Here is a 20,446-nt window from a genome sequence, read left to right as displayed (position 1 = left end):
AGTGGCTAGAGCTTGCAGAATTAAATTATGGAGAAGTAGAGTGTCCGGGGTTCGAACCCCGACTCCTGCATATAATATGTAATATCCCTACCAACTGAGTTAAGCACGAGAATATTTACTGAAATACATTTATTGATTATAGTTAGTGAAGTAGCAACGTTTGATGAAATTCAATAAATAAGTGTATAATAGTAGAAAAAATAAATGTTACATTGATATTTTAAAGTAACAGTTATTTTAAGACATGGAAAAAAATATTAAAGAGGTAATTATTTTGATACGGATGGAACAGTATAAATCAAAAGTGACTTTCTTGTAATTAAAAGGCAAAATTTAAATGAAGCTAAAAAATATATCCTTTAAATAAGCATGCCTTATAGAATTTGTTTTCTTGCTATGTAAAAAACATGAACTATATTTTTCAATTATATTTTTGTATATTAACTTTTTTTTAAGAAGGCAAAAGGATGTAAATTAAACACTTGCCATTCAAGCATAAGAAGTGCTTTTGTCAACAAAAAAATAATCATAAAAAGTGCTACGAATAGCAAAGAAAAAGTCGAACACAAGAATTATAAAGTCAAACGGGATAAATAGACAATAAAAAAACACTAAGTAAGCATCCCAAGACACACCAATGAATTTACTCACCAAACATGTAAATCAAAAGATAAATCACAAAACTTATCTTTGAGCCACCAAAAATTCATTACTTTCACCTTATAAAAAAATCCAATGAATTGAACTCTCCACATTATGGAAAACATGAGTGTTCCTTTCATTTCAAATACTCCAAACAAAAGTAATTCAAATCATATTAAGACCATATTGAAACATTTTAGAGCCCACAGCCAAATCATAAAACCAAGTGGCGTGATCAGAGGCATAAAAGGAAAGAACACTAGAAACGATGATCCAGTTTCGAATGAAGATCCAAACATTACTAAACCAATCACAATAAAAATATAAATTATCAACAAATTTGTTAGACCCGCAATCTCCGAAGCAAATATTGAAACTATCATGCAAAATTCCACGACACAACAAATTATCTTTAGCTAGAATTCTATGGTTCGAAAGTCGACATGCAAACATAGATGCTTACAATGGAACTTCCTTATTCCACATAATATATTTAGAGAAAATGGTTTTTCCACCACCACATGAGTTAACCTTTGATAAACATATTTAATAGGATAACCAACACCTAGATCAAGTTGCTAACCTCGGCCATATGGAATGTTATCCTACAAAAAAAATATTAGACCAAACTTCACTACATTCATCCAATATCTCATTCTCCCTGGCAAAAAGCCTTCTACGCCACCTCCATCTGTCACTTTCAAATTCCTAACCTAGACTAAACATCTCCTACAATAACATAAAAGTATCAACTAAATAAAATGACATACTAAATCTAGAATATAAAGGCCCCCATTTTCCACTACTATAACCAAGTTTTCATCATACTAATTTCCAATCCCCATCATGTCGCCTCTTATAACGTCCATAACATCTTCCCACCTAACTGGAAAAAAAATTGACCTCCTTCCCACCCATATCGAGCCACAAAGACCTGAACTACAACCCTCTAAACCACATGCATCCTCTGAAACCATTTACCTAACAAAGAAAGATCAAAATCCCTAATTCTATGAACCCTCAAACCCTCGTTATCCTGATAAAGATACACCTTATATTAATTAGTCTTTGTTTTAGAATAAAAAGTTAGAGTAAGGAGATAACGTCACAGTCTAAAGTTGGGAAGTCATTTGATGACAATGTTAATATCGTTAGACTGGACGCTTTCATCCTAGTTTGAATCTGAGACCTCATAACTGTATGTGTGACTTTCAGATGTTGCTTGTCACAGTCTAAAGTTGGGAAGTCATTTGATGACAATGTTAATATCGTTAAACTGGACGTCTTCATCCTAGTTTGAATCTGAGACCTCATAACTGTATGCGTGACTATCAGATGTTGCTTGTCACTTTATTTACCAATGAATTTTGTTTTGAAGTCATTAAGACTCACACAACCCTAACATAGATTTTTATATTTTCCTAATTCAATCGTGAGAGGGAAATATGTTTTGAGGAGATTCGATATATAGGCCAAGAACCAATATATTCTTGATAACTTAGAAGGAAATAAGATAGTTTCGCTGCTCTACTCACAATTGTCATGATGTAATTGATGTAGTATTTTTGCATCAAACAATTGTAAGTATTTATATCGTCTCCTCAGGGACTAGTGCGATATCGCGGACCGTTCACCAAATACCATTCCAAGTTAAAAAGATAATTGGTTGTTTGTTTTAGTAACTCATTTGCAAACGATAAAATTGAGATTAATAGGGCGTGAAACTTGTTAGGATTAGAGTTCCTTGATCAAGCGTCGCACGTAACCTAATGATCATACATGGATTCTAGCTTTTCTTTGATATTATCATGTATCCCTCGACAACACTATTCGTGTCCAAACAATATTGTGAAATCAATTGTATCATTCAATCGTCGATGTCTCAAACTATTGAATGATTCAACAGTCGATCTTATCGTCCAATCGATGATTTCTCGATCTATTGAATGATAAGAAAGCTTTAGGTTTGGATACACAAAGTGATTATCAAAACATCGATTCCATGTCTAGAACCTATGTTTTGATAGATGGTTATTCTAAACCTAGATTCAAGAGTATTTCTCAATCACAATTAAATCAAAGATAAAGATTAAAGTGCAAGAATAACATCAATATCAAATCAAATGCTAGAACCATATATTTATAGATCAAAAGATTACATGTTAAGCTAAGATCAAGTACCTCTAATCCCAACAAAGGAGATTTAGCTACTCATTGTCATGGAAGCCTTGCAAGAATGAATTGAAGGAGAAAGATTCATTTACAACTTGTGATTTCTCAACAAAGAATGAAGAATCCACTCTCTATCACTCTCACTCTATGAAGAACAAGCCCTATCTCTCTCTCTAGAAATATTACAAGTGAAAAACTCAGAGAAAAACTAAGTATAAAAACTATGTAAAAAAACTATATTAATGAAATGATTGAGTGGGCTATTTATAGAATTCTGACTCTGCATCAACTCGCCTCGCGAGCTACTTCATTCGCCATGGCGAGTTGAAGTTTCTTCCCCATTGGGTTTGTGCCACGTCAGCTGTGAGAGGCTAAACCGCCTTCACTCGCCTCGCGAGTCCTTCCACTCGCCATGGCGAGTAAGCTCGCCTTCCACTCGCCATTGCGAGTTGGTGGCGTGTGATCTTTGTTGCATTCTGGAATTGCTCGCCTTTGATGCTTGCCATGGCGAGTTGGAGGCGAGTGATCTCATTTTTCTGCCTTTTTGTACTTTTCTCCATTTTGTTCTCTTTGCTTGATGTCTTGAGTTCGAATCCTGCACAAATGGGTGAAGTAAGATAGATAAAGCGTAAAAGGGCAATAATCACTTATTTCTCGGCTTTTCCCTTAATAACTTACAAAACAAGTAACAAAAGTGCCTAAAATATATCACTTAAATTACAACTTTCTAGCACTTATCAAACTCTCCCCAACTTAACTCTTTGTTTGTCCTCAAACAAAAGATTGAAAATCAAACAAGTATGACAAGACACAAGTACAAAAGGTTTGAAAACATTTTCAGATGAATGATTCAAAGTGAATGCGCGGGCAAGTCTGAGTTTCCAACTAATCTGGAATTCTACCACAAATATGAAATGAGTCCTATGCACAAAGTTCATGTCAAATAGTTCAAGTCAATAAAATATTTATTCACGAACCACACCTAACACACTTCTTTGCAAGTGGATATGCAATTGAAATCAAATGAGTGAGGGTTATGAACACACATCCGGCAATCAAGTTAACATCCAAATCAAGTTATATGTCCATCTAATTATCATTTCAAAAAGCATAAAAACATGGATCAAAAGGTCTTTGAGGGTTGTAACTTGGCTAGGCTACAAAAGAATTGACATTTGTGGGGCAATTGAATTCAAATGGCCAAGCATAAGGGAACATTCCTTCTATTTACATTCAAAAGACAAATTTACTAAAATTCCCTAAACAAACCCTTGGTGTTTAAACATGATACTCCTTGATCTTGACAACTTATTCTATTTTTGGATTTTTCTTTCTTTTTCTTTTTCTTCTTTTCTCATTTTTATCATGTACATATTTTTCTTTTTCTTTCTTTTTTCATATACAAACAATGTTGCCTTGATCAAAATTTCTGATTACACCAATTTACTTGACAAATGATGACATCTACCTTTTTCTCCCCAACTTGAATGAAAACATACCCTATTTGAATGTTCCCTTAATCTATGGCAAAAAGGGACAAATAACGATGAAGGTTTAGGGTTCAACAATTAAAACATATCAAGGTCCGATAGTGCAACAAAAATGAACTGGATTTTGAAAAATATAGGGCGAATTCATCAAGCATTGTGCTTATGAATTGACATTTCATAATTGAGGACCTTGCTTCATTTGGCTCAAGTAGGTTAACAAATACTCGCTCTTCTCACAAGGTAGGCTATTTGTGGTCAAGTATGTTTCTCTCATTAAACAAAATATGCCTTGATCCTTTCCATGTCTTTACACAATTCAAAACAAATATTAGATTTAACATAAAATGACCGAGTTAAAACAATGAATGCTGGTCTCCTTGCATATAGTACAAATATTTGAGGTTTCCTCACTTTTTGGCTAGTACTAAGTGGTTCACAAACAAACACGTTATCGCGGAGAACTAGATGAACTGAAATTTGTGCAAAGTACTCATTTCCTATTCAAGTAAAACCTAGAAAAACTGGAAACTTGTACCTTGGCTTTGCGCTTTATCACAAACTATCTATCATTATCAATCATCTGAGAATTTTTGCTCAAGTTTTGGCTATCTTTCAAGCGCTTAGAAATTTGAAGCTTTGAGCATTTTCTTTTCAATAAGCAAGAGTGATAAACTAGAGAAACTTCCACAATTTTCAAAAACAAAGTACTTGATATAAACCAAAAGTGCTAATATAAAACAACACAATACAACTTTGAACAATGTGAACATCACAATACTAATTAAAGCAATTGTTTAAACATAATATCCACAATAAGTGAACAAGGTAATAGTTAAAATAGTTAAAATAAGTGAACAAAATTATGAGTCATAAGTGCCAAGATAAAACAACAGAAGCAAATATTTGTCAAAATAGCTGGAATCGAAAGCAAATAAAGGAAATAAAAGAGAAGGAAAGAATCGACTGAAAGCTTATAAAATCTCACTCAATAAAGGTGAGCTTTCACGTCTCTTCTCTTCCTCCTCAACCCTGCATGTCATCATCATCTGAACCACCAGTTGCACTTGGGACTCTGTCTGGATCGTCTCTGTCAGAATCTCCCATCAATATATCGTCAGAAAGCGTCCCGAACGATGAGCCACCCCCTCCGTAAGGATCTGGCCTGCCCTCAGGCCAAGAAACATGAGCTTGAAAGGCCTCTGGTGTCATAAATTGTGACATCACCTCCGGAGGGTAATCTGCCTGCTGCTGCACTAAATACTGAGACTGCTGAAGATAAGTATTAGCACAGTTTGTAGCTCCCAGCATATTCCAAGTATGGGTATGGCACTGGTATTGCCATTGAGTGTAGCTGGCAAAGTCAAAGGCAGTTGTGATTGGCATCTGAAATGGTTCGGACCCTGATTGTGGATGATGTGCCTGAGAAGATGAGGCTTGTTTTCCTTTTTCCGGCTTTGGGTCACTCATGATGTAACGTCTGATGAAGTCATCATCAACGGGGTTCCGGAGTTCCTCATGTACAGCGATGGGCAACTTCATTCGTGAATCTTTAATCAAGCCCATGATGAGTCCAGGAAAAGCTAGGCGGGTTTTTGGCTCACTTTTTCCTTGGAGGGTGACCAGCCTTAACTCCCATGCTAATGTGCGGGCTATGTCAACCTTGAAGCCCTTGAGAATGTAGTATATGAGTGGGCATACATCCACAGTGCAATCGGACAAGTGGCTGTTAGGTCTGACATTGTGAAGGATAAACTTCAAGATGAATTTGCAAGTTTTGTTCATGAGTTTATATTGTGCTCTGTGATGTCTTCCAGCATTACTCACGTCATAAGTTTCACCCCCTAGTAAGATAGCCCTTTTGATTGTTTCTCTCATTGGCTCAATGTTAAAGGTGCCTCGATTTTGGTTGTCATGGAATTCATCCATCTCATCCTCATCACTTAGTGGGAAGCTGTTACCGAGATAGATGTTAATAGCTTCGCGATCGAAGCGGATGGTGCGACCTCTCACAAAGGTTTCATAGACAAATGGATCGGTGAGGTTTTCAGGAAGAGCATTGGCGTAAAATTCACGCACGAGCTCAGCATTGATTGCGGTGATAGGTTGGAGCAGTCTTCCCCACCCTTGGTCAGTTAAAAGCTTCAAGAGGTCTTGGTAGGGTCCTTGAGGGTTTATGTTAAACACTTTCTCGGGCCACATGCTCTGTTTAAGCAACTCCCTGTATCTGTCTTGGTGGTAACGAGATTTAAATCTCTCTCGGTCAAATGGTTGGTTTCTAGGTGGGGGTTGAGATGTGGATGTTTCACCTTTCTTCCTTTTTCAACTCCTCCACTTTTGCTTTCTTTGGAGGAATTTCCTTCAAGGTTTCCAACTCTTTCAAGCATTCTTCTATCTCCTTTTCCTCCTCCGCACTAAGGACACTAAGTGCGTCGGTGAGCACTCTTTCAAGGGGTGTAGGTTTATGCAATTGTTTCCTTGTTTCCATGATGACTTCATCCATTGCATCCACCTTGAAACAAGCTCCTTTGTCTTTGGAGTGCTTCATTGCACTATGGAGATTGAAGTTGATTTCTTCATCGTCAAGCCGCACCTTCATCAATCCATCATCATAGTCTATCATCATTCGTGCGGCAAGCATGAATGTTCTACCAAGAATTAGCGGCACATCATCGTCCTCTTCTATGTCCATGACCACAAAGTCAACGGGAAACACAAATTTATCCACTTTAACTAAGACATCTTCGGCAATTCCCATTGGTCGTGCCACGGACTTGTCGGCTAGTTGTAAAGTCATCCTTGTTAACTTCATATCTAGGCCACCAACTCGTTTAACAACCGAGTATGGAATAAGATTAATACTTGAGCCTAGATCAATTAAAGCTTTACCGACATTGACCTTTCCAATAGCTACCGGCAATGTTACTCTTCCGGGATCTTTTTCTTTCTTTGGCAAACGTCTTTGGATGATTGCGCTACAATTTGCATCTAGTTGAATTGTTTCATCCTCTTTGTAGCGATGCTTCTTGGACAAGATCTCCTTCATGAACTTGGCATAAGTTGGCATTTGTTCAAGAGCTTCGGAAAAAGGAATGTTGATCTCCAATCGCTTGAAAATATCAAGGAATCTCTTGAAATGTTTTTCCAAGTCCTTCTTCGATTGAGCTTTAGGATATGGAAGCTTATGAGCCGGCACATTCTTTCCGACTTCTTTCTTTTTGTCCTTCTCCACATCCTTTTCAACTAGTACTTCTTTCTTTTTTGATTTTTTTCTTTTATCTCATTTTTTTGTTCTTTTTCGACTACACCTCTATTATCTACATCTTCCGCATCACTATGTACATCTACCTCTTCCTTCTCACTCTCCACTTCCTCTTTATTGTCAACAACTTGTCTCTCCACCTCTAAATTATCACCAATCCCTTTCCCAATCTCCTTGCCGCTTCTTGTGGTAATTGCTTTACATTGTTCATTCTTACCATTGTTGGGATTGTTTTGAGTATTTGCTGTGAAGCTCCCTCCTTGTTGGTTGGCCAATATTTGTGAAATTTGACTCAAATGTTGAGCTTGTTGGTCCATTTGAGTCTCAAGATTCTTTATGGATGCGGTTGTTTTGTTGGTTGGCCATGGTTAGTTGCATGAATTGGTTGAGGGTGTCTTCGATCTTTTGTGTTCGGTCTTGTTGAGGCGGGTATTGTTGGAAGTTGTTGTTGAATGGCTGTTGATTTGAAGGTCCGGCATTAGATTTCCACGGTTGTCTGAAGTTGTTACCTCTTTGAAAGTTGTTATTGTTCGGAAACCGTTGTTGATTTGCATTTCCTGAATATTGACCCTGAAATTGTCCCTGCCTTTGTTGATTGCCCACATAGTTTACTTCTTCTTCGAGTTGTGGTGGACAATAACCCGTTGGATGGTCTCCGGAACACATTTCACAAAAATGGACTTGTTGATGCCTTTGTTCTTTTTGAATTTGTTCTTTGACAAGTTTGGGCATCTCCTTCATTTGCTTCATCATTTCTTCCATTTGTTGAGTCAATAGCTTGGTTTGAGCAAGGTTTGCATCATTTGAACCTAGCTCGAGAATTCCGGACTTTCTTTGTGTACCACTTCGGTTGTGTTTGGCTGCTCGGTCGTTGAGTGACATTTTGTTGATGATGTCTACAGCTTCTCTAGGACTTAAAGCCATCAATGAACCATGTGCAGCTGCATCTAGAATTAGTTTCGGCTCCGGTTGTAACCCTCCACGGAACATATGGATTTGAGTTGCATCGTCAAATCCATGCTTTGGACATTTCCTCAATAATGACTTGTAACGCTCCCATGCATCACATAAAGATTCATCGGCACCTTGAGCGAACATGGCAATTGCGGTTTTAGTGTCCATATGTTTATGATCGGGAAAGAATCTCTCTTGAAACGCTTTCTCCAATGCATTCCAATCTTTCAAAACGTCCGGTGATTGATCAAGATACCACTCTCGAGCTTTGCCGATGAGTGAGTGTTGGAACAACCTTAAGAACCCTGCTTCTTCTTCATCTTCGGACGCACCAAGACTATTTGCGAGAGCATAGAACACCGAGAGATGTTGATAAGGATCTTCATGATCTAGCCCGGCAAAAGGATGATTTGAAACAAGTTGTATAGTTCCGGACTTTAGTTCTACTTGTTTCTCTTTTTCCTTTCCAAGATGTGCTAAACGTCTTGGACTTGTCCAGCAAGGCATCACACTTTGATTACCTTCCGGAACGCCTTGATTGTTTCCATTTCCAGCCATTGTTTCTTCTTCAAGTATGGTGGTTAGTGAAGGATTGAAGTTTGAGGTTCCTTCTTGTTGTGCCTGTCTGGCTTGTCTCTTCTCCCTTCTTGTTCTACTGTTGTTTTTACGGGCCGTTCTTTCGATCTCAGGATCGTATCTCAAATCTTTTGCTGGAACTGTACCTCGCATACAAGGGTTCAAAGATCTAACCAGAGAAAGTTAGCAACAAAAAGGATAATAAATGAATGATATGATATATACAGAATGAATAAGTGCAAAATTGTCTTAAAATGATAAATTAGTCGCAATGTCTACGATATCTAAACGCCAGTCCCCGGCAGCGGCGCCATTTTGATGTAGTATTTTTGCATCAAACAATTGTAAGTATTTATATCGTCTCCTCAGGGACTAGTGCGATATCGCGGACCGTTCGACACCAAATACCATTCCAAGTTAAAAAGATAATTGGTTGTTTGTTTTAGTAACTCATTTGCAAACGATAAAATTGAGATTAATAGGGCGTGAAACTTGTTAGGATTAGAGTTCCTTGATCATTCTAGCTTTTCTTTGATATTATCATGTATCCCTCGACAACACTATTCGTGTCCAAACAATATTGTGAAATCAATTGTATCATTCAATCGTCGATGTCTCAAACTATTGAATGATTCAAGAGTCGATCTTATCGTCCAATCGATGATTTCTCGATCTATTGAATGATAAGAAAGCTTTAGGTTTGGATACACAAAGTGATTATCAAAACATCGATTCCATGTCTAGAACCTATGTTTTGATAGATGGTTATTCTAAACCTAGATTCAAAAGTATTTCTCAATCACAATTAAATCAAAGATAAAGATTAAAGTGCAAGAATAACATCAATATCAAATCAAATGCTAGAACCATATATTTATAGATCAAAAGATTACATGTTAAGCTAAGATCAAGTACCTCTAATCCCAACAAAGGAGATTTAGCTACTCATTGTCATGGAAGCCTTGCAAGAATGAATTGAAGGAGAAAGATTCATTTACAACTTGTGATTTCTCAACAAAGAATGAAGAATCCACTCTCTATCACTCTCACTCTATGAAGAACAAGCCCTATCTCTCTCTCTAGAAATATTACAAGTGAAAAACTCAGAGAAAAACTAAGTATAAAAACTATGTAAAAAAACTATATTAATGAAATGATTGAGTGGGCTATTTATAGAATTCTGACTCTGCATCAACTCGCCTCGCGAGCTACTTCATTCGCCATGGCGAGTTGAAGTTTCTTCCCCATTGGGTTTGTGCCACGTCAGCTGTGAGAGGCTAAACCGCCTTCACTCGCCTCGCGAGTCCTTCCACTCGCCATGGCGAGTAAGCTCGCCTTCCACTCGCCATTGCGAGTTGGTGGCGTGTGATCTTTGTTGCATTCTGGAATTGCTCGCCTTTGATGCTTGCCATGGCGAGTTGGAGGCGAGTGATCTCATTTTTATGCCTTTTTGTACTTTTCTCCATTTTGTTCTCTTTGCTTGATGTCTTGAGTTCGAATCCTGCACAAATGGGTGAAGTAAGATAGATAAAGCGTAAAAGGGCAATAATCACTTATTTCTCGGCTTTTCCCTTAATAACTTGCAAAACAAGTAACAAAAGTGCCTAAAATATATCACTTAAATTACAACTTTCTAGCACTTATCAGTAATGGAATTGAGACAATTTTGTAAAACAATTGTGTCAACCGTCTCAATGTTTAGGCAAAGGCAATTGTGCATAAACTTTCGTTATAAGATTGCCACACAACTTAACATATTCGCGTAAATATTGGGTTTTATATTGAATTCGAATTTATAGTTACCAATTATTGAAAAGTAAACGCCACAAACTAAGTAATGAAATTGTTGCGACATCAATGCTAACTTACTTCCATATGATTGGATATACCTTTTTCAACGAAATATCATTGTCTTTAATAGCCCAGGTCCAAAAAAAATTGTCGGGTTATGGAAATTATTTATTCAATTTGGTTGTCGTTTTCTGCACATAATAATTGGCCAATCATTATTCATTTGTGGAATATAAATTGGCTTCTCTCGAAATCATTGGTTCATTTGGTTATCGTTTTCTACATGTTAAAATTAACCAATCGTAGTGCATTTTTCATCCATTCTGCAACACCCGCTGATCCTCAAACAAATTTCTTGATTTTACTTACAAGGAGTGTTGTTTTGTTCAATCACTCTCTCCCATCATGCATGTGTTTTGATGTTTCGCAGTTGATTCATTCCTAGTTTGGTATAATTCGTATTGTGATCCAATTTCCACCATGATGTCGATTACACCGCATGTAGTGCAAATAATATGAAACCCTTCATACTCAACCTTGTATCAACTACTCTTTAATTAGACTTTCCTTATCTTGAAACCCTAAAGATGTTCTCCAAGGGTTCCAATTATTGAAGTTGCTTCTTGATACACAATTTAATTCAAACCCGAGGGTTTCATATGTACCAAGACAAGTCCGTCTCTATACTAAGACAAATAATGATTAACGATTATTTAAAGACGGTCAATGATATCGCTATCTTTCATCATATCATACATGTTTCTCAATACAGTCTCGACAATCAAATAACATTTTGTAAGCTCGAACATTTGAATCTGAAAATAAAAATCTTTAAATTCTTGTATTGAAAACAAGCTTAACTTTTATTTATAAATTTAAAGTATTTTTTTTTAAATTAATCGATTTAAGAGATATAACTTTTTAGTAAAAAAAAATCAGAATTCAAGATATTCAAGTAAAAGAAAAGCAATAGAGGAAACTAATTATGACCATAAAGAAGAATCATAAAAAAATATTTTCAATAAATCAAAACTACATATCGATATTGACTATATAAAATTACCTAGAAAACAACATTTATTAGTATTTATAAATTAAGCCCTTGATTTAAATACGGTACGGTCCTATCAAAAGACTATGGTAAGTCCACTAAGCATTGTATAATTTGGGTAATAAATAGACAAAAAAATCAACTTTGATAGAGACAAACGGTGTCGTTTTGCCCCATTTTTTTACAGTCACTACAACAAAGTATTACACTCTCTCTCATATAAATTGAATCAAAGTAGCTTTGTTTCTTTTTCTCTCCTTCCTTGTAGCAGCCAGCTACTTTGTTTCATCTCTCCCTCAAGGTCTCTCTCTCTCTCTTAGATCTCACCATGTTTGTAACATCTTTTGTTTTTTTTTTGTAAGAATCTTGTTTGTGAAACATAACATGTTTCCTAGGATAGATCTGTTCAACTGTTTGTACTATGTTGTTGTGTTGTCTTTTTAAAATTGAAAAAATTATATATTTTTTATTTTATATATTTTGGATGATAATTGAGGATCTGTTACAAAAAAAAAAAACAATTTTTTATGTTCTTTTTGGAGATGGAGAATTTTTATGTTTTGTCGGTTGATTTTAATGTAAAGGTTGTGTTTTTATAGTGTTTTTCATGACCCAGATGAAAAGTTTGAGAATTTTTCAAGGTTTGAGATTAGATCTGTTGTTGATTTGTGAAAATTAAGTAGCCCTTTTGGGTAGGTTTTGTGAATTTGTGAAAGATTGAAAAGGGTTGTTGAATTTCTTTCGAAGTTTAGTTTTTTATGTGTAATGTGGAAATTATTATCATACTCTTTTATATAGGTTTTGGAAATTTAAGAAATTTTATGTGTTTTTGTTGATGTTAGATGGATCTATATGAATATGCCATCAATTATGTGTATCTTTATTGACATTTTCTGAGTATGATTTTGTTCTCTGTGTGTAGACATTTTCTGAGTATAATTCTGTTGTATTTTTGTGCTAAAATTTATATGAATATGTTATCAATTATGTTTATATGTGTGTTTGTGAGACATTTTCTGAATATAGTTTTGTTTTTTGTGTATAGACATTTTTCTGTGTATAATTTTGTTGTGTTTTGTGTTCTTAGGCGTTCTACTGTGGAATAAGAACCTGGCATCGAAGATGAACCGTTACAGTCTTCAGCAGAACGCCTTTGCAGCTTGTGAAGAGATGCGAGGCTCAGTTACCATTACTGATCAGAAGGAGCCTCTCATTTGTCCTAAGCCACGACGAGTCGGGGTCTTGTCGAACGTGCCTGTGCGACAATTGAGATTTCATTTCAAGTAACTATTATTAATCAATTGTCCGCCTTTTGAGTTTTGATGACATCGAATATTGTTTGGATGTTTTTAAATGTCTGATCTGTAATTTGTTTTTTGTTTGTTTGTTTGTAGTCATCAAGCTGAGGGTTCTGATTCAAAAGCTGCGGCTGAGCTGCTTGACATGATTTTCGAGAAGGTAATTTATACTTTCTTTACAATTTATCGAGCTCATATTTAGGCTTAGGATTATAAATAAGTGTCTTTCCATGATTGACAACATGCAGCATTAGTTTTTAAAGAACAAAACGTTTGTTATGAAAGATGATTGCGAGAATCTTGGATGAGTGGATATGACTTTTTGTTCTGCATTTTCATTCTCATTTACGCTCTTTCCGTGCATTTTGGCGAATACCTGATTTGCCTGGTTATCTTTATTTCATACTGTTTTTATGAAATAGGATTGCGAGATTCTTGGACGATTGGATACAACTTTTTGTTTTTGCATTTCCGTTCTCATTTATGCACTTTCCATGCATTCCGGCGAATACCTTGTTTGCCTGGTTATCTTTATTTTATATCGTTTTTATGAAATAGGATTGTGAGATTCTTGGATGATTGGATACGACTTTTTGTTTTTGCATTTTCATTCTCATTTATGCACTTTCCGTGCATTATGGCGAATACCTTTTTTGCCTGGTTATCTTTAATTTCTATTGTTTTTGGGCCATTAATGCCTTCGTTAATAAGACACTCACACTTCGTTTCTTTGGTTAGACACTTATTTATTTCGATTTTGATAATTGGTTTGTTCTCTTAGAAAAATATTTGTTACATGGACTGAAAAAAGTTGGATTCGTCTTTTTTTTAGTGGGAACAAAACCTATCATTTTGGTATTTTAATGTTCTGATTTTGGTTACACACTATTTTCTGTGATTTGCAATTGACAACACAACTTATACCAGTGTATGCAATTGACACTATTTTCTGGCAACCATGATTTTGGTATGTTTGTTTATTTTGCATCGAATCTGTCCACGTTTTAATGCACTATGTTGAATGTGATTGGCAATTTTCCTTTAGGTAAATGTGATTTTTGGTATGTTTGATTATGTTGTATTAAAATTAATTTTGTTGCCAAATCTCAGTTTGACTAGAAGCGACAAAAAATAGCTTTTGACGCAATAAATACTCTCTGATTTCAAACTTCGACTAATTAATTGTATTCTTTTCCTTCAACAGGAGAGTCACGGGGACGACTTTGCTAATCATGTAGCCTATTCTCCTCCATATTTTTCCGTGTCTCCACCAGTCCGAGCTGCAAATCCCTTGGTCCAGGATGCTCGATTTGGAAACGAGATCATATCATCATCACCATCAGGCTTGCCATCTCCAAATTCTGCATCCCGCAAAGGCGGATGTGTTAGGACTAGTTTTGGACTTAAACCGGCTGCTGTTAGAGTAGAAGGGTTCGATTGCCTCAACAGGGATCGCCAGAATTCCAGCGTCCCTGCTGTCGCTTAACATTCCATTCAGAGAAGTGTATATAAAGACGGAGCTGAGTGCGATGCGATAACTTGTTAAAAAGAAAGAGACTTTAACTTGACTAGAGAGAAGAAAAATATCTTGAGTAGTTTGAGGTTATAATGTTGGAAGAAACAAACCTTGTGTTCTTTAGAAGGTTTGATGTATAAAGGGCATGTTCTTTTTTTGTGTACTAAAAGGATATTTTATATTGAGTGACTTAAATAATTTTTTTAGGTCATCACCATGAGAATGAATGTATAGAGAGTTGGTGATTTTGGTTATAATGTGTAAATATATTTAGATAAATTTATGAGTATGGTTATTATATATTTATGAATTAATTAAAGTGGTATTTTTAATGTGAAATGCCATTTGCATGACCTTATTGGTTTATGCTGTCAATTTTGATCTTTGGTTTAAAATAGGGTACATACCTTTACCATTGGTGAAAAAAAAGAAGTTATTATTAATGTGAAATGGTGATTTTGCTTATAATTATTATGGCTAATTTTATAAGCTATAAGCATGTTTGGATAAAAACAGTATTTTAATGTGAAATGCAATTTGTATGCCTTGGTGTTTTGTTATAGGATACATAACCTTGGCATTGGTGAAAAATAAATATTTACACACTACCTAGGTTTTTTTCTAGTAGAAATATTCTACCAAAATTATTATCAAATTTGTTTTTATTTATATTCTACAACTTACAAGTGATTTATAATTTTGTTTAGTTTCAAATGAAACAAGAACAATTTCTTCGGTTTATAACAAAATGTTGGCGAACTTGAATTTGAATTTTAGATGGAACCATAATTGATTAGATTTTAATTACTTATCTTTTAGTAGAATTTCGGTTTATCCGAGTGCTTTTTTTCTTGAGAACTTTACCTTGAAAAATGACATAAGAACAAAAAGGATTTGAAAAGATAACAAGGTAATTTTGTATTGAAATGTTTTCAAAGTCAAGAATTGATTTTAGTGAAATTGTCACTGCAAAATTAAGAAAGGATTTAACAAAGTGATATTTCGTTGATTTTAGTGGTTTATGTCCCCTAGTTTCTTTTTTAATACTCCATCCGTTCCTGTTCTTTTAGAGAATTTTTTTGTTTCTATTTAACTCTGTCACTTTCAAAATTCAATCCAACATTAAATGTTGATTTATCAATATTATCTTTAGTTATTTATTGCGGAGAGAGAAATATATGAAATGAGATATTAAATGACCAAGGTTATTATAGTAAAAGAATAACTTATTGCATCAAAAGTAAAAATAATTATTGATTATCTTGATTTGTGTAAAATGTCAAAAAGTGACAATTAAAAAGGTACGGAGGTAGTAATATATATGAACACTTCACAAAAATTAGAGTATAGTAGTAGATAAATCACATTTTTTTTTTATTGATGTCATTATTCTCTTGCCTTTTAAAAAAAGAATTCTCTGCATAAAGGGTATCCTAACATTCACACAATCAAAGAAAGGTCAACAGTAAAATATAGAAATAAAAAATCGTTTATTTAGTCAAATATTCGCATTGAACACATGATTTTCATTTCCTATTTGTTGTAGATTTTTTTTCTTCATAAAAACTAGATTTCACTCGATGCTTTTCTTTCTTTCCATTTTTTTTTACGAAACTTAATGTTTTCCTGTGATTAATATAAAACGACTTTTACTTTCTAATGTGAAAAACTTGAGAAAACAATTTTTACCATAAAAAGCGTGAGTGGTCACACTATTAGTATTAAAATTCTATTATACTCCCTCCGATCACATTTATAAGCAAAAATGTACTTTTTAGGTTCATTGAATACATAATATATTTGATCTATATATTGACCAAATACATTAAGTATTGAATGAATCTAAAAAATATTTTTTTACTTATCAATGTGACTGGAGGGAGTAACGTCCTCTAATAAATAAAAAGATGTTAGTTGCTAATGTCATCTTGAAAAAAAAAATTGATATTTCTTTCTTGAGAAAAATTAATCTTCCATATTTTTATTTTGAAATTCAAAATTATCTAGTAAAAAGGACTAATTTGGACCAATATATTCTAGGAAAATTTTATGGTGAAGTCATAAGAATGATTTTTTTGGTGAAGTTAACACTATAACATAAAAAATATAATTAGTAACACCTCACTATTTGTAGAATGACATCAAAAGTTCAGCCCTCATAGTATCATCAATTCATCAGGTTAACAAGACTACACTTAATATAATTTTATCATACCTTGTTCTAAGTGTAACACGCTACAAAGTGTAACACTTAAAACTATCACATAATATCATCAACTCTATTTGGATGTTAAAGATGTTGGATTTTTATGGATTAACCTTAGTCAATAATTAAAATAATATATTATTATATCAACTATTAATTCTAATTATAATATTGCACTAAATAAAAGAATATTTATTAATGGGTTGTAATCAGAAACGGACCGTGATGAGTTGAACCGTTTCTCAAATTAAGCCTGTTGAGATGTCCCTTTTCCTACTGGTGCTTATATATACTTACTATCCCATCAGTCAGATAACTGCTTGAAGACACTCTCATTCTAACAGCATCACTAAGGGAGAGAAGACTCTCTCAACCTTAACCTCTTTCTCTAATGGCTTCTCTAACAGGATCTTAATAGCCAATCACCAACCAATTATATAAGGTACACAATTTCTTATCCTTTCTTTACTACTAATTATATGCTATAATTTGTATCTATTCATCTATGACTGAGTATTAGATTCTTCAAAAGATTCCAACGATAAAATAGTAACTGTAAGTCCAAGATGTTGCAAACATTACTAAATGAATATACTATTGATCATTAATCATTAATCAACAATTTAAAGATGAATCAAACATTAAAATCAAAATTAACTTTTTCAAAAAAGTCAGTTTCTTGACTGCACCGTAAAAGCTCTCCCTATGTTCTAACCTTTGTTATTAAGTAAAATTATATATTCTAACTTGTTTTTTTATAGATCCAACCTTTCTCATTAAGTAAAACCCATAAAAAAAAGTACGCCCTCCCTCGCTGATATTATAAATCTACTTATAAAAGACGGTTGTCCAAAAATATAATGTTCATTACAAATTACTAGATATATTTATTAGATTATTAGGTCTTTATCCTCTGTAATATAGGTCATTTTCGGTTTTCCCTCCTGTAAAATTTTTATTTTGATTTACCATCCAAATAGGCCAAACGAAAACGAAAATTTCTTGAAAAATAAAATAAAATAGGTTTTTGTTTGTCCTATTTGGGGATAAATCAAAACAAAAATATTTTACAGGGAGGTGAATCAAAATAAAAATTTTACAGAGGAAAAACCTGAAATGACCTATATTATCGGGGGTAAAGACATATTAACCCTTTATTATTTTTCTTAAAATATACCCTTATTAAGGGCACATGTTAAGGAATCTAAAGTGAAAGTTTGTTAAAGATATTGCGCCAATTTATTTTTTTAGAGATTGAAAATTAATGTTTTGTAATAATAAATATTTATCATTTATGAAATTCTTAGGGTGTGTTTGTTTCAAGTTTACCAAATTTATTCTTAGGAATAACATTCCTTGGAATATAAATATGGGAATTTTATTCCAAGGAATTTATGAAAAATATGTTTGGTTAGCTTTATAATATTCCTAGGAACCATAAAAATAGGGATTATAATAGGTAAACTATTTATGAATTTATTCCCATCTCCATGGGAACTTTATTCCCACCATTTTCCTTGGGAAATTTTTTCTATTCCCAGGAACATTTTATCATTTTATACCCAGGAATAAAATTTAGTAAACTTGTAACAAACATAGGCATATACATTCCTATCATTTTATTCCCGGGAATCAACAATTATAACTTGAAACAAACACACCCTTAACATGTGCCGTTAGAGTATAAGTTAGTATCACCTAATATAAAAAGTAAAATTGAATCTATTTATATATAAAATGTGATTTAGCAATAATAACACATATTTCAACATGTAAGTAAACCCAACCTTCCTTTCTCATTAAGTAAACCCTAAGTGTATTCCAACTTCGATATTGAGAGAAAGGGAAGAAACTTACTGTAGAAACTGTACAATTCTTTAATTTTACACGACTCATTTCTTCAATATATATATATGCTTCTGCTTATAGCTTCCAAATTGTCTATAGTTTTTGCTTCTGTTACAGGTTTTACTTATTGCTTCTGCTTATAGCATCTGTTTATACCTTCTCTTTATATGTTCTGCTTATAGCTCTTATTTATAGTTTCGGCTTCTGCTTATAGCTCCTGTTCGTATGTTTTGCTTGTTGCTTCTGTTTTTGTGTCTTCTTAAATGTTATGCTTATAGCTTCTAATTCTTTATAGGTTTTGCTTGTAGCTTCTGCTATAAGCATCTATGGCTGCGGTAGACTGGTCTAAACTCCCAACGGAGCTTCTCAATCTGATATCACAACGAATTGACGATGAAATCGATTTCATTCGCTTCCGATCAACTTGTTCAACATGGCGCTCTTCGACTGGAAATAAACTTTTCGACTAGCACTTATAGAAAAATTGAAATGCTATTAAGATGTATATATGAAAATGTATGCAGTACATGACCATAGCAAGTTATTGTCATTATTATGAAGTTTCTAAACTAGATGTTACTTTGATTGTATAATTCTGCAGATTTAAATATAAAAACATTCTTCTTAATCCATTTGCATTCTGTTTCATTTTTTATATACCATCTAGATTTAAATAAATAATAGTTTGGTCCAAGTGATTTGTTTTAAAATTATGTCGATGCTTTATATCAATGTCAAGTTGAAAGTTACCCCATAATTTATCAAACTTTGAAGACAAAAACAACATCGATGTTTTATGTCGTATACGATCAAAATATATTTGAGAATGCAATGAAATATAAAAAAACAATAATCAATCCCAAATGGGACATAAGTAGAAAAAACTGCACTAGATTATACATTTAATTTAAGGGAGTGTATTGAATTAGGATTTTAAAGGACAATTTTTGTTTAAAAAAGTCTTAAGAATTTTAAAAGACTTTGCATGATTTTAATGACTTTGATGATTTTGAAAGACAATTGAGATTTACAATTTGGATTTCAATGGATTTAACTCATAAGATTTTAAAGGATTTGAAATGATTTTGTGGATTTCAAAAGATTTTATGAATTTTAAAGACTCATTGAAAAAAATGATCAAACACACTCTCTTTTACACTATTCTCAATACAAACTTTTTTTTTTTTACTTTTTTTCATGAGAGATAGAGAGAGAGTGAGAGCGAGAGAAAGAGTGAGAGAGAGAGAGAGATATGAGGGAAAAGAGAGAGTGAGAGAGAAGGGAGGAGAGAGAGATAAGGGAGGAGAGAGAGATAGTATCTTAACAGGAAAAACAATTCTAAGAAATCTCATGATTTTATGAAAAACTTTTTCATGCTAAAATTTTACTAGAAAATCCTACAAAATCCATCAAAATCCAATTTATTAAACAATCCTTCGAAATTTGAATGATTTTGAATATCACACGACTTTTTTTAAGTGATGAAGAGTCTTGATTGTATACCACAAGACTTTTTTTAAATGACAAAGAATCTTGATCGTATACCACAAGACTTTTTTTAAGTTGCAAAGAGTCTTGATTGAATATCACAAGACTTTTTCATGATAAAAAAGTCTTTTAAAATCTCTTAGAATCCTAATCAA

General features: G+C 33.7%; 2 protein-coding genes across 2 annotated transcripts; one reads left to right on the top strand and one right to left on the bottom strand.

The window, feature by feature from the left end:
• Nucleotides 1-6,606: 6,606 nt before the first annotated feature.
• On the bottom strand, nt 6,607-7,880 carry LOC112422729 (uncharacterized). The gene is made up of 2 exons (XM_024786344.1): nt 7,650-7,880; nt 6,607-7,557 (listed from the first exon to the last, which is right to left on the bottom strand). The coding sequence occupies exons 1-2, from the start codon at nt 7,878-7,880 to the stop codon at nt 6,607-6,609; spliced, it is 1,182 nt and encodes a 393-aa protein (XP_024642112.1).
• A 4,198-nt stretch (nt 7,881-12,078) lies between these two features.
• On the top strand, nt 12,079-15,063 carry LOC11422535 (uncharacterized). The gene is made up of 4 exons (XM_003618700.4): nt 12,079-12,236; nt 13,023-13,218; nt 13,330-13,393; nt 14,438-15,063. Exons 2-4 carry the CDS (start codon nt 13,058-13,060, stop codon nt 14,717-14,719), a joined length of 507 nt encoding a protein of 168 aa, XP_003618748.1. The 5' UTR covers nt 12,079-12,236; nt 13,023-13,057; the 3' UTR covers nt 14,720-15,063.
• Nucleotides 15,064-20,446: the final 5,383 nt, after the last annotated feature.

The sequence above is a fragment of the Medicago truncatula genome, chromosome 6 (genome assembly GCF_003473485.1).
Source record: "Medicago truncatula cultivar Jemalong A17 chromosome 6, MtrunA17r5.0-ANR, whole genome shotgun sequence".
In the NCBI taxonomy this organism is placed as follows: Eukaryota; Viridiplantae; Streptophyta; class Magnoliopsida; order Fabales; family Fabaceae; genus Medicago; species Medicago truncatula.
Note: the sequence above shows the minus strand (reverse complement) of the source record. Positions and strands in the feature narration are given on the sequence as shown.